Below are 14,588 nucleotides of genomic sequence, written 5' to 3'. Positions count from 1 at the left end.
AAACATGACGATGCACAACATTTATTTCTGCCATTGACCGATATATTTCGGCTTGTTTTTCCAGCCCCTCTGCTGTCAGGAGACAGGGTCGAGGTGGTGGTCCAGCATGGGGGGCGGAGGACACGCGCTCTCCCTCACAGTTCTGACTCATGAAAAAAACACGAGTAAAATAAAAGACACTGCATAAACTCCGCTACTGTGTGTTTATTTAAATATATATAAACCATGTAGGCCTAATAGATTGCAATATAAGCCTGTATATTACTATGGGGACTATAGCATACATATGTCAAGGATGTATAAATTAAATAAACTTCAGCTGGAGTCCGATTTACCATAGCAACACTGTTTACTGCATCAGTGATCTCTTTCCATTCCGCATTCTTTCTACAGCCTTTAATAACAGTTTTCAGGCTGCCAAATCTACATACATTAGTGCAAATGAACCTGAGATATCAGAGTTTCAATCTCCACCTCTGAAAAGTGCCGCTTCTCAGCCGGATTACGTATCTCCATGTCGTAAATTGTAGGGGCGAGGCCTCAAAACCCAGAATATATTGGGGCGTGATATTTAAATTACGATCGTTTCCAGCCGCTGCATTTATCAATGTACGACCATTCTTACGCTCTGATTGGTGTGATAGAGTTGAAGTTGAAGTTGGGGGATAGCCTAGAAATCTGGACGCACCCTAGCGGCAGCAAATGTAATTTGCAGCCAGGGTCAGTCGAGCAACTCTCCGTTGGCCTGCAAGCTGGAAAAACCAAATTCTGGTCAGGCCAATCACACAGTCGGTGGGCAGGCTTAACATAAGGACGGCAGAGTTCCAACGGTTCCGTGTGAATTCCCTGCTACCAGAGATGTTCACAAGTCATTTTTTGGAAGTCCAAGTCGAGTCTCAAGTCTTTGAGGGGCAAGTTCAAGTCAAGTCTCAAGTCTTTTGCCACGAGTCCAAGTCAAGTCTCAAGTCTCTGTCCATCTGATCTGTCCCTAACACTGTATTGTTAAATCTTATGAATTCAAAGCATGTCCTGTAGCTACCATCCATACAGTATAGTATCAATCCGTTGTAGGAGAAATTTATTGGGTCTACTTAACACATCCCTCTAGCCTTCGGACCTGGTGAAATATTAACCTAAGTCTGTCACATCATATGGATACAACTATAAAGATACAATTTGCCTGTTCCCAGCAATAGCACAACACTTTGCGATGGTTAGCTTGTTACCTTTACCTTTACCCTTTACCTCAGCCAAAGGGTGCAGCACACATTGAACTTCTGACCAGTAACGTATTCACAAAGAAGAAGAGCTCAATATTTGGAGCCGTTAGGATTAGAGAAGTGAGTCTAATGCTAGCAATGGATAGTTTTTTACTCCCTAAACGTCAAGGTGTGGAGACTTTATCAAAATCTGTAAATGAGAGTGAGAGATATGGTGAACTTGTCAACAACTGGGACTAAGAAAAGCGGCCGGAGGAAGGTGACCTGACCACGGCTGTGATTGCTGCTGAGGATGCTTAACGTCACCCTGCTGTACATGACATTATACCAGGGGATCGCACAGCCAGGCCACAGTGGGTGAGTCAGCTGATAGGGGTCCATGCATAAATGGATCACCGAAAGTGATACAGCGCACTGGACATCGGTTTATTTTTAGCTCAGAAAACGCGTTCGCCCTCAGTGGCTTATTTAGATATATTAAGTCACTACAGATGACTACATTATTTTGACCGTATGTGCAAGTGTGAAAACTGTGTGACGATACATGCGCGTGTGTGTTTATGTGTGTGCTTGGCTATGGGTGGTGTATTTGGCCTGCTGCATTAATCTTCTGAGCCACTGTATGAGAGCTGCAGTAATGATTGTTTGAACCCGGCTTGTTGGCTGGTATTTGAAATATGTTTGGTGGGCTAATCAGAGTTCTATGGTGCTGTTGTATCGGCAACTTTAAATCAATCTCTCTTGTTCGCTCGCTTAGTAAACCGCGGCGGAGGTGGGTGGGCATCTGCGCGAGTGTGTGTAACGTTAGCCTATTTGTGTCAAGGGAAACTCAAAATTTCAGAGCACCCTCACTGAAACGTCCAGCAACCCCAAAGCACCAGCAAAAGAACATCTCTGGCGCCGCCACTGATGATGAAGTGCGACGTTGTTGCCACACACCTTGCATGTAGCGGTTCGCTTACTGCCACTGTTTACGAAGTTATTAAAAGCAAAACTAATGACAAAAGGCACAACTCCGGGAGGACTTGGTGTCGCCATCGTCAATGCATTTTTTTTAAATGTGAGTGAGCGCACATAGGCATAGCACATGCGTTACGTTGCACATTACGGCATAAGGGTAGGGGACATGAAGCTCGTCATATATGTTTCCCCAACATATATGCGCCAATAAAAGAAAATAGAAATACATGAATACATTTTTATTTAAAAAGCAATAATTGCATGAAAACAGGTTGTTGACGAGTCTTGAAGCTCGAGTCCGAGTCAAGTCTGAAGTCAGCTGTTTGTGTGACTTAAGTGTGACTCGAGTCAGAGTCTCAGACTCGAGTCCCAATCTCTGCCTGCTACTTGGAAACAAAGAAGATGGCTGCTGCTGCTGGCGAACAGCGGTTTTTCGAATTGGCTTTAGTCTGGAAGACTTGGAGTTAAGCACTGAAGTCATTCTTGAAAAAGGAAGATGTGTTCGGAGTTTTGCCGACCAAATACAGCAAAAGTTTAATCTATCAACCAGTGTTGCTCTGGTTGGCTATGAGTGCAGAGGGAATTTGAAAGACAACCGTTTATCCCGCCCCTCGGATTGAGCCCTGCCAATGGTGAGTTCCCAGACCCAACATCTTGATGTGGGTCTGGCTTGTCAGGCTAGTTGGGGGATGCATTTGGCCAGTCACAGTACTGGGTCCTGACTAAAACACAAAACTGCCTGGGTCCATTATGGATAAAACCTGTTCAGAAAAAGTATATGTATACATTGTGCTTACAGGTCTAGAATAAAGAGTTAAAAGTCAGAAATAATACAAAAAAGACACTGTCAAAGTATGTTTTGAAAATTTAATAAACAAAAAGAAATATAGAAATAATATTGTAGCAGCAAACCTACGGGAGAAAAGAATGGCCATTCTAAAGAGGGTGAAAAAGGGAAACAAGGGAAAGCCTTAGAGAAAATCCTTTTCTTAAAAAAAAAAAATGTATATAATATTCAAAGAGAAAGAAATCTATGTAATGTAACAGGGGCTTGTGTGATCCTACGGCAGATTTATAAAGCTGATATTCAAAATGCACTTTCATCTAGAAGTAGATATTAGAATTATTAAAAGGGATAAGATTCTTGGCTGTGTTTATTGTGACAGAATAAGCTGAAACACAAAGTATACAGTTTGTGGATACTACTGACACGTCTAATTTATTTGGTAGTGATCATTCAGATATAGAGAATTCCCTAACAGAACATTTTTCCAATATTTCAAAGTTAAAGGAATTTCTAACATGCTGGTTTAACAAATGTACGCCTATAATATGAATATTCCAAATGTACTTTGATTTGGAAGGAGCTGGGTTGACTGGTTATAATGCCATAGGTCATGCTCGCTTTATCAGTCCTAATCTAGAGTTTAATGCATATTTACAAATTTAATGTAAGTCCAGATGTAGACTTTTCTTTTTATAAATAAAAGTGATGTTTTTGTCATGGTTGAGGAAGCCTGTATTCAAAATTGTGTTTATGGAAATCGGGTTATACGTGTTGGAGGCCAGCTGGTTCAGACAATTATTGTTTCACTTCTGTTTATTCTTTGACTCTGAAGACTCTTGTCTGTTCTTGGAAACTCTTCTTGACTGCATGTTTCTAGTTGCCCTTGCCTTTTCTCTTCTTTCCTGGAAAAAAGACACAAACATAGGCACAACTATTAGTCACGCCATTAATTCATTAAATACTGGTCTGTAATGGAACATTCATGTATGGACATTCATGGTCCCAAGAAGATGAAAACTAATCACTTTGGTAATCCACTGACTTTTCATCTAGCATCATCATAAGGTTGCTATGCATGGTTTTAAAATGTCTCGACAACTATTTGATGGATTACCATTACCACATTTGGTACAGACAATAATCCTTCCCTAAGGATACATTTTAATAACTGTGGTGGTCCTTGGACTTTTAGCGCCATCACAAAGTTTTACCTGTCCAATACTTTGATATATGGCCAAATACCAGTTTAATTACTGCTAATTAGCAAATGTTTGCATGATAATACGCCAAAATAACATGATAAACATGTTAAACATTGTTTAACCTGCTTCACAGCAGCATGTTACTATTGTAAGCATGTTGATATAAGCTTTTAGCTCAAAGAATTACTGTGCCTCAGTACATTCAGCAGTATGTGCAATCAAGCACAAACTCCTTTGCTATGTTACCAGGACATAAAAAAACATCAAATATGGCTGCTGAAGAGCAAGATACATGAGTTTGTTCTTCTCCATTGAGATGGAGTAGTGACAGCAGTAGTGAACTTGTTAGGCTAACCTTTGGGTTTTGGCTTGGTTTCTCCAGTGCAAGGTTTGGAGGCAGAAATAGTTGGTTTACAAGTCAAGTCTGAAGTCAGCTGTTTGTGTGACTTAAGTGCGACTCGAGTCAGAGTCTCAGACTCGAGTCCCAATCTCTGCCTGCTACTTGGAAACAAAGAAGATGGCTGCTGCTGCTGGCGAACAGCGGTCTTTCGAATCGGCTTTAGTCTGGAAGACTTGGAGTTAAGCACTGAAGTCATTCTTGAAAAAGGAAGATGTGTTCGGAGTTTTGCCGACCAAATACAGCAAAAGTTTAATCTATCAACCAGTGTTGCTCTGGTTGGCTATGAGTGCAGAGGGAATTTGAAAGACAACCGTTTATCCCGCCCCTCGGATTGAGCCCGACCAATGGTGAGTTCCCAGACCCAACATCTTGATGTGGCTCTGGCTTGTCAGGCTAGTTGGGGGATGCATTTGGCCAGTCACAGTACTGGGTCCTAACTAAAACAAAAAACTGCCTGGGTCCATTATGGATAAAACCTGTTCAGAAAAAGTATATGTATACATTGTGCTTACAGGTCTAGAATAAAGAGTTAAAAGTCAGAAATAATACAAAAAAGACACTGTCACAGTATGTTTTGAAAATTTAATAAACAAAAAGAAATATGGAAATAATATTGTAGCAGCAAACCTACGGGAGAAAAGAATGGCCATTCTAAAGAGGGTGAAAAAGGGAAACAAGGGAAAGCCTTAGAGAAAATCCTTTTCTTAAAAAAAAAATGTATATAATATTCAAAGAGAAAGAAATCTATGTAATGTAACAGGGGCTTGTGTGATCCTACGGCAGATTTATAAAGCTGATATTCAAAATGCACTTTCATCTAGAAGTAGATATTAGAATTATTAAAAGGGATAAGATTCTTGGCTGTGTTTATTGTGACAGAATAAGCTGAAACACAAAGTATACAGTTTGTGGATACTACTGACACGTCTAATTTATTTGGTAGTGATCAGTCAGATATAGAGAATTCCCTAACAGAAAATTTTTCCAATATTTCAAAGTTAAAGGAATTTCTAACATGCTGGTTTAACAAATGTACGCCTATAATATGAATATTCCAAATGTACTTTGATTTGGAAGGAGCTGGGTTGACTGGTTATAATGCCATAGGTCATGCTCGCTTTATCAGTCCTAATCTAGAGTTTAATGCATATTTACAAATTTAATGTAAGTCCAGATGTAGACTTTTCTTTTTATAAATAAAAGTGATGTTTTTGTCATGGTTGAGGAAGCCTGTATTCAAAATTGTGTGTATGGAAATCGGGTTATACGTGTCAGAGGCCAGCTGGTTCAAACAATTATTGTTTCACTTCTGTTTATTCTTTGACTCTGAAGACTCTTGTCTGTTCTTGGAAACTCTTCTTGACTGCATGTTTCTAGTTGCCCTTGCCTTTTCTCTTCTTTCCTGGAAAAAAGACACAAACATAGGCACAACTATTAGTCACGCCATTAATTCATTAAATACTGGTCTGTAATGGAACATTCATGTATGGACATTCATGGTCCCAAGAAGATGAAAACTAATCACTTTGGTAATCCACTGACTTTTCATCTAGCATCATCATAAGGTTGCTATGCATGGTTTTAAAATGTCTCGACAACTATTTGATGGATTACCATTACCACATTTGGTACAGACAATAATCCTTCCCTAAGGATACATTTTAATAACTGTGGTGGTCCTTGGACTTTTAGCGCCATCACAAAGTTTTACCTGTCCAATACTTTGATATATGGCCAAATACCAGTTTAATTACTGCTAATTAGCAAATGTTTGCATGATAATACGCCAAAATAACATGATAAACATGTTAAACATTGTTTAACCTGCTTCACAGCAGCATGTTACTATTGTAAGCATGTTGATATAAGCTTTTAGCTCAAAGAATTACTGTGCCTCAGTACATTCAGCAGTATGTGCAATCAAGCACAAACTCCTTTGCTATGTTACCAGGACATAAAAAAACATCAAATATGGCTGCTGAAGAGCAAGATACATGAGTTTGTTCTTCTCCATTGAGATGGAGTAGTGACAGCAGTAGTGAACTTGTTAGGCTAACCTTTGGGTTTTGGCTTGGTTTCTCCAGTGCAAGGTTTGGAGGCAGAAATAGTTGGTTTACAAGTCAAGTCTGAAGTCAGCTGTTTGTGTGACTTAAGTGCGACTCGAGTCAGAGTCTCAGACTCGAGTCCCAATCTCTGCCTGCTACTTGGAAACAAAGAAGATGGCTGCTGCTGCTGGCGAACAGCGGTCTTTCGAATCGGCTTTAGTCTGGAAGACTTGGAGTTAAGCACTGAAGTCATTCTTGAAAAAGGAAGATGTGTTCGGAGTTTTGCCGACCAAATACAGCAAAAGTTTAATCTATCAACCAGTGTTGCTCTGGTTGGCTATGAGTGCAGAGGGAATTTGAAAGACAACCGTTTATCCCGCCCCTCGGATTGAGCCCGACCAATGGTGAGTTCCCAGACCCAACATCTTGATGTGGCTCTGGCTTGTCAGGCTAGTTGGGGGATGCATTTGGCCAGTCACAGTACTGGGTCCTGACTAAGGGACCGTTCGGTATTTATGGAATGGACCACCGGAGGAAAATAGGGGAGGGTCATGTCTTTTTATGTTTTGCTGAGGGGAGGGTCATCCAACATTTTTTAGTCTGGGTTGGGGGGGGGGTCACCCAACTTTTTTATTCATGAAAAGAGCAAAATTTCAAAGTGGCTTGTTTGGTGCATATTTATCCATGTAGCTCTCAGTCTCGGCCCCCTAGCAGATGGGTCTGACCGCATACGCGGAGTTTGCTGGGGGGGCAGGAGGAGCACTGCCCCCCTGGTGGCTCAAACGGGTAATTGCATTGTTTAAATAATAATAGAATAATTACATCTGGCATGACCAGATATTAAAGAAATATCTTAAATAACACAAAACAACTAAATGGTGATAGGTAATACATCTGATTTCATATACTGCTTTAGTAAAAAAAATGATTACCTGGCTGACGATGGGAGCAGCAGGACACAAAAAACGAAAATTACTGTTGCACTAGTTTGGACATCTTGCCGTGCCAACCTTGCAATAAAGGTTTCCTAAATTCCATGTATATAAATGTGATGTCAGCTTACTAATTGATTGCGGGTTTTGTGTAGATTTGGACTTGTATACGTTTATTCCACTTTGTTTAAACGGCGAAGTGGAGAGGCCTCGTATGTGACGCTCGTATCGGCCTTGCTGGATACACCGTATCATTTACCTTTTTGTGGATCTACTGATCACTGTGGATTACTTTTTTTTTTGTCATTGGATTACGGCAAAATACGGATCTTTTTTCTCAACGTGTCTTAACGTTTTATGGTGTGACTGCGCTTGGTTTCTGCGTTTGGAGAGGCATCTCAACAGACTGTAGGTCCAACACTGATTGTCCACTGTTACATTTTAGTTGAATTTAAGCGTCTGTCTATTGCGTTCCAAAACAGCCGTGCCGCGACTGGATTTCATAAGGGCGAATTGTTAAATTGTTACAATGTAACTTAGAAACTTTAAAAATAAACATATGTGTTTTGGAATATAATGTTCAGCTTCGGCAGCTTTACCTATGTGCTAAAATATACAATGACGATAGTGACAAGTCCATAGCAACCAGTGTTGAATTGGTTATATCTCAGCGTCCTTTGCTGAATGGTCTCAATGTTTTATTGTTTTATTTCATATGAAAACTAGTTTACTAGAGGAGTAACTTAGTATTTGAAGTAATGCAGTAATGCATGAAGTGTGCATTTAGTTTCCATGCTTATTGTGTTTCCACAACAATGTTAGTGAGTAAATCTACTGAAATGGCCACCACACCATAACAGAGGAGTGTGATGTGTAAGATGAGAATGCAGAGGTTAACTCCTGTATGTCATGGCTGTAAATATCAAATGGTATCTATACTTCTTTGTTAAGTGCAAACTTGCACGCGAGGGGAGGGTCATTACTTTTTTTCAAATCGTTTTGGAGGGTCATAGGAAAATTATTACTGACGAGGGGAGGGTCACGTCTTTTTAGGTTAGAGGCCACAAAACTCCTCCGGTGGCCCCTTAATTAAATAACGAACAGTCCCTAAAACAAAAAACCTGCCTGGGTCCATTATGGATAAAACCTGTTCAGAAAAAGTATATGTATACATTGTGCTTACAGGTCTAGAATAAAGAGTTAAAAGTCAGAAATAATACAAAAAAGACACTGTCACAGTATGTTTTGAAAATTTAATAAACAAAAAGAAATGTGGAAATAATATTGTAGCAGCAAACCTACGGGAGAAAAGAATGGCCATTCTAAAGAGGGTGAAAAAGGGAAACAAGGGAAAGCCTTAGAGAAAATCCTTTTCTTAAAAAAAAAAATGTATATAATATTCAAAGAGAAAGAAATCTATGTAATGTAACAGGGGCTTGTGTGATCCTAAGGCAGATTTATAAAGCTGATATTCAAAATGCACTTTCATCTAGAAGTAGATACGGTAGTTAGAATTATTAAAAGGGATAAGATTCTTGGCTGTTTATTGTGACAGAATAAGCTGAAACACAGAGTATACAGTTTGTTTGTGGATACTACTGACACGTCCAATTTATTTAACTAAATGATTCAATTCCAAAGCATAGATGAGCTGAGACAACTAGAGGTAAAATAGCTCCCATTCTCAGTGTAGCTTTGGTGGAGTGGATGCCCAGATGTATTTAATATATTAAAGGTTTGGTAGTGATCAGTCAGATATAGAGAATTCCCTAACAGAACATTTTTCCAATATTTCAAAGTTAAAGGAATTTATAACATGCTGGTCTAAAAAATGTATGCCTATAATATGAATATTCCAAATGTACTTTGATTTGGAAGGAGCTGGGTTGACTGGTTATAATGCCATAGGTCATGCTCGCTTTATTAGTCCTAATCTAGAGTTTAATGCATATTTACAAATTTAATGTAAGTCCAGATGTAGACTTTTCTTTTTAAAAATAAAAGTGATGTTTTTGTCATGGTTGAGGAAGCCTGTATTCAAAATTGTGTGTATGGAAATTGGGTTATACGTGTTGGAGGACAGCTGGTTCAGACAATTATTGTTTCATTTCTGTTTCTTCTTTGACTCTGAAGACTCTTGTCTGTCCTTGGAGACTCTTCTCGACTGCATGTTTCTAGTTGCCCTTGCCTTTTCTCTTCTTTCCTGGAAAAAAAAAAGACACAAACATAGGCAAAACTATTAGTCACGCCATTAATTCACTAAATACTGGTCTGTAATAGAACAAGAATTGGACATGCAAATGACTAAAGGAGTGTTAAAATATAAATGGTCCTCAGGAGAGGCAGGGGCGAGAAGTGAAAAAGAGAAGATTCTAAAGGCAGTCCAAGAGTAAGATAGCAATTAAGCAATCAGCAATTAACACACAGAGAACAAACACAGTTTGCTATTCATTCTTAGGTTTGGCACTAGAGGAATCTTCAGGATAGCAGAATTAAGCTCAGTGAATTGCAGTTCATAGTTATAGCAGTCTATAATTACATTAAATGTTTTGTGTACAAGTGTAATCTTTGGCGTGGTGGTGGTGCTAGGTCAAGGTTTCATCAAAACATTAGAAAACATCTGAGGACAGTGAATATCCATACCAAATTTCAGAAACATCTCAATAACTGCTGAATGGATTACCATGCAATGTTGTATGGACATTCGTGGTCCCCAGAAGATGAAAACTAATCACTTTGGTAATCCACTGACTTTTCATCTAGCATCATCATAAGGTTGCTATGCATGGTTTTAAAATGTCTCGACAACTATTTGATGGATTACCATTACCACATTTGGTACAGACAATAATCCTTCCCTAAGGATACATTTTAATAACTGTGGTGGTCCTTGGACTTTTAGCGCCATCACAAAGTTGTACCTGTCCAATACTTTGATATATTGCCAAATACCAGTTTAATTATTGCTAATTAGCAAATGTTTGCATGATAATACGCCAAAATAACATGATAAACATGTTAAACATTGTTTAACCTGCTTCACAGCATCATTGTCAGCATGTTGATATAAGCTTTTAGCTCAAAGAATTACTGTGCCTCAGTACATTCAGCAGTATGTGCAATCAAGCACAAACTCCTTTGCTATGTTACCAGGACATAAAAAAACATCAAATATGGCTGCTGGAGAGCAAGATACATGAGTTTGTTCTTCTCCATTGAGATGGAGTAGTGACAGCAGTAGTGAACTTGTCAGGCTAACCTTTGGATTTTGTCTTGGTTTCTCCAGTGCAAGGTTTGGAGGCAGAAATAGTTGGTTTACACTCCGCATTAAACAGAGCCTTCTTCAATGTCCCTGTTCTGGTCCGCAAGCCAGAGGTTGGATCACACTCTCCCCAACTACCAAACCGATACTTACAGTCAGCTAGAAGAGAGAGGGAAAGAGACAGACAGAAGATAACTAAACACATGCAACACAGCTTTCATACATACATGGTCCAGTGGGAATTGGTAACTCTAATAGGTTTACTTTGGCAGTAAAAGCAGACATATTACAAATTTAAGAAAATGCATCCAAGGTTGAGCTTTGGCATAGTTTTATTCTTATCTGTCAAACAGAACTCACTGTGTACTAAAAATAACTTGTCTTACCTTTTCACAGTTAGCACAATGTACCTACTGTACTATTACTCTTTATAAGCTACTGAAATTTTGAGCCATACGTCTAAATCTTACTATCAGTGGTTTTGTCACAAGCAACCATGGGACAAGTTTCTTAGTTTTGTTCCAGTAAGTTATGTACCGTAATACTGTTTACCCAATCCGAAAGAAAATATAGGCCACACGTTGTAGGTGAAAAAGTATACAATAAAAATACCAATAATGAAAAAATACTGTTTTATGTTAAGCACTTTAAACTGCCGTTTTGCTGAAATGTGCTATATAAAAAAAACTCACAGTCAAGTGTTTCGAAATACAGCTTATGGCTTCTTTGACAATTTTGCATTTTGTGTATTTTGACTTGTAGGCCTACTATACCAAAAATTAACTATTTACAAAGAAGATCATTTTTTAGCCTACATTAGTTTAAATAACGTGCTGACTATCACAAAAAAAACGGGATAAACGTGTCTGTGTACACGAATCAATACATTAAATTACCATTTCACAAACTGCTGTCAGACTGGGTTGCTGAACATGGTGGTTAAAAAATACTTTATTACAAGTTTGAGGCATCTCACCACAAAGTATGTCATAAACATGTGTGGCTAATTCAGTTAGAGTTGAGTCTTCACTGACACACTGTCAACACAAATTATATCATTGTAACTACACAAAGGTATTTGGTACCTTTACACTGTAATACACACAATTTACCTTCCCTAATTTCACCTGCAATGTATCCATCCATCAAATCTCTAACTTTAAAGTTATTCTGTGTGTCTGTGCATGTATGTATGTGCGTGTTACCTCCAAACTCTTTTTTCCAGTTGCAAGGTACTCTGCATTTCAGCTTCTGGTTCTGCTGGTCACATGACCCCTCTCTATACCCTGCTCCACAGTCCCCGTTGCTAGGGACACAGTTGCCATAGCGCCAGTCACTGCATTCTAACCCGGACTGGGAAGGTTTGTTTTTCTCTGAGGATAGAATAAAGATTTATTTATTTACTGGTTATTTCAGACATGTAATATTTCCATATTATTTCAACATGTAATCCACAAATTAAATGACAGTGCTACTGGTGATCAGCTTGAGCTTCAACCAGTCTGCTGGTGACTGACCACTAGATATTGCCTGTATGAACAAAGCAATAGGGTGTTCAGTGCCATGCATCTGAGCAGCAAGGTCCAAATATGGAAGCGTCCATATGAGTCATCGTTTATTTTAACGTATTTGTCAAGACATATTTGACTCCTATTGGCTGGTGCTGTAAAAGTATAAAAAAAAGGTATGCATCAACCTCCACTGTGCCAATGTCACATACAATATGAAAAAATCGCATAAGACAAAAAAGCTTGATTTATTTAGACTTTTAGTCCCTTTTTAGTTGGTGTCTTAATTAAACAAATGAAAAACAGCAATTAGTAAGCTTTACAGGTGTTGGTAGGTGTATTTTTGAACTTCAAAGAGAGCTAGGCTAGCTGTTTTCCCCTGATTCCAGTCTTTATGGTCTAACTACATTGTTATTACAACTCTATACTTAACACAGAGATAGTATTCATCTTCTTATGTCACACTCAAAAAGAAAGCAAATAAGCGTATTTTCCAAATGTTGAAATATTCCTTTAAAGCATGATGCATTGCTTAGACGTTTTTAGGGCAGAAGTAAACCAATCCTAGAGTTTAATAGCAGCTCAGCAAGAGCATAGCTGAAAGTCTGAGCAGTTAGAAATCCTCGACACCACATCATTACCCCACTAACTGCTGTATGTGCAGCCTCTTGCAGCCGGGGCTAGCGTTATTGGTATAACTTGAAGCTGCTTTTGACAGGGGCCTTATTCACATTTAGGTGGCAAAAGTTGAATACAAAACCAGTTTGGCATACTAAATGTTGAAAAAAAAGAGGCCCTTTTTGCACATTTTGGAACATGTTGCATCTTCACATTTTGTTCATAGGTTTTGGGAATGATGGAATGTTCTAACAACAAACCTATTAGGTGGCAGTATATATAATAAATGTAAGCAATGCCCTCAACTCCACTGTGAATAGCTGTAAATCCCAAATGAATTTAAAGGACAGCACTCCACTTAAATTAAATGAATTATAAATAGGCTATATAATGTTTCCTCATAATGCGAAAATACAAAAAAGAAATCCAGAAAAAAAATCAGGTGATATTGACTGTTAACATCTGTGTAAAGAAGTTGAAATTTAGACTTCAACAATCAATATTTGCAATACATTTGGATTACAGAAACATATGATGTATTGTAACAATCAAAATATAGAAAGAGAGAGAAAGCAGGAATGAAATGGAGGGAGAGAGAGAGAATCTTGCCTTTCTTGTTTTTCCCTCCAGCTACAGTTTTGACAGTGATGAGAGTAACTAACAGCAGCAGCAGCAGCGCAGCCTTCATCCTGTACAAACACACAGCAGAGAGAAAATCAACATTAAAAAGGTTCACATGCATTACAACTGGTAAACCATTAAATGTTGACCCTCAGCCCAGGGTTATTTCATGTGAAATCATTATCTGCTCCTCTCACCACAACATAACAGCTCATAACAACCCGACAGGGGACTTCAGAACGCTGGCTGTCTTTTTACAAGCCAACAAGCACATCAGTTATTTTCCAAATCCTAAACGTGAAGTGAAGATGTCAGAATTGTAGTACAGACACAGCTGGTTCATGAGAACAGCCTGGATAAAGTATGCTTTTACTAACAGACTGTTCACACTGAAATATACTCAGAGACGGTTCAAAAATATTATAGAGCATCTTTGGTATGCCCAAGTAAGCATGTTACTGCATCACATATCACATGCCACATCTCCGAAAAACGTTACAGCAAATTTCCAAACAGGCGTTATCTGGATAAACTGACCACATATTAGTAATCTAAATGGTTACTTCCTTGTTTGAAAAAATAATAAAACTTCTCCTCGTTGGATGTTAGCCATTACTACATCATGAAAAAGTGATCATGAACAGCCCGGTCTCATGGCAGTTCGTGTAAATGTGACGTTATTTTAATCTATTGATACGTGTTCACGGAGACGTTTTTGTCGGTTTTTACGTGGTGGCCAGCACGAAAATGTGAAGTAATGTATTTAAATGGGAAGCATATTTCGTGGCCACAGCACGAAAATGGTAGGGAGTAATATGAAAAGCCGAAAATCCACGTAGCGAGGTTGGTCGGGGTGGTGGATGGGTCAAACAACACAGGACTTTCACCCGGGCGAGCGGGGATCGCGTCCCGCGTGTGGCGTTTTGTCCCGCATGTGGCGTTTTGTCCCGCATGTTACTGTGGCGCGTCCCCCGTCCCCCGTGGCCGTCTCCCGGCGTGTAAGGCGCCCTTTCCCCATAAGGTTTTTCCTAAA

The 14,588-nt window shown here is 39.0% G+C and overlaps 1 protein-coding gene and 1 long non-coding RNA gene across 2 annotated transcripts in view; both read right to left on the bottom strand.

The window, feature by feature from the left end:
- Positions 1-14,588, bottom strand: part of LOC118494501 — a 71,315-nt gene that overhangs the window by 43,093 nt on the left and 13,634 nt on the right. The window lies entirely within an intron of this gene.
- LOC116051782 (midkine-B) overlaps positions 8,939-14,588 on the bottom strand; it is a 16,791-nt gene continuing 11,141 nt past the window's right edge. Inside the window, exons 2-5 of the mRNA XM_031302382.2 lie at positions 13,544-13,623; positions 12,014-12,181; positions 10,806-10,967; positions 8,939-9,749 (exon numbers count right to left, since the gene is read on the bottom strand). Of these exons, the coding sequence (XP_031158242.1) occupies positions 9,721-9,749; positions 10,806-10,967; positions 12,014-12,181; positions 13,544-13,622 (438 nt within the window). The 5' untranslated portion in view covers position 13,623 and the 3' untranslated portion in view covers positions 8,939-9,720. The remainder of the gene's footprint in view (positions 9,750-10,805; positions 10,968-12,013; positions 12,182-13,543; positions 13,624-14,588) is intronic.

The sequence above is a fragment of the Sander lucioperca genome, chromosome 24 (assembly GCF_008315115.2).
Source record: "Sander lucioperca isolate FBNREF2018 chromosome 24, SLUC_FBN_1.2, whole genome shotgun sequence".
NCBI classification, from domain to species: Eukaryota; Metazoa; Chordata; class Actinopteri; order Perciformes; family Percidae; genus Sander; species Sander lucioperca.
The sequence above is the reverse complement of the archived record's forward strand: the minus strand, read 5'-3'. Positions and strand labels throughout refer to the sequence as shown.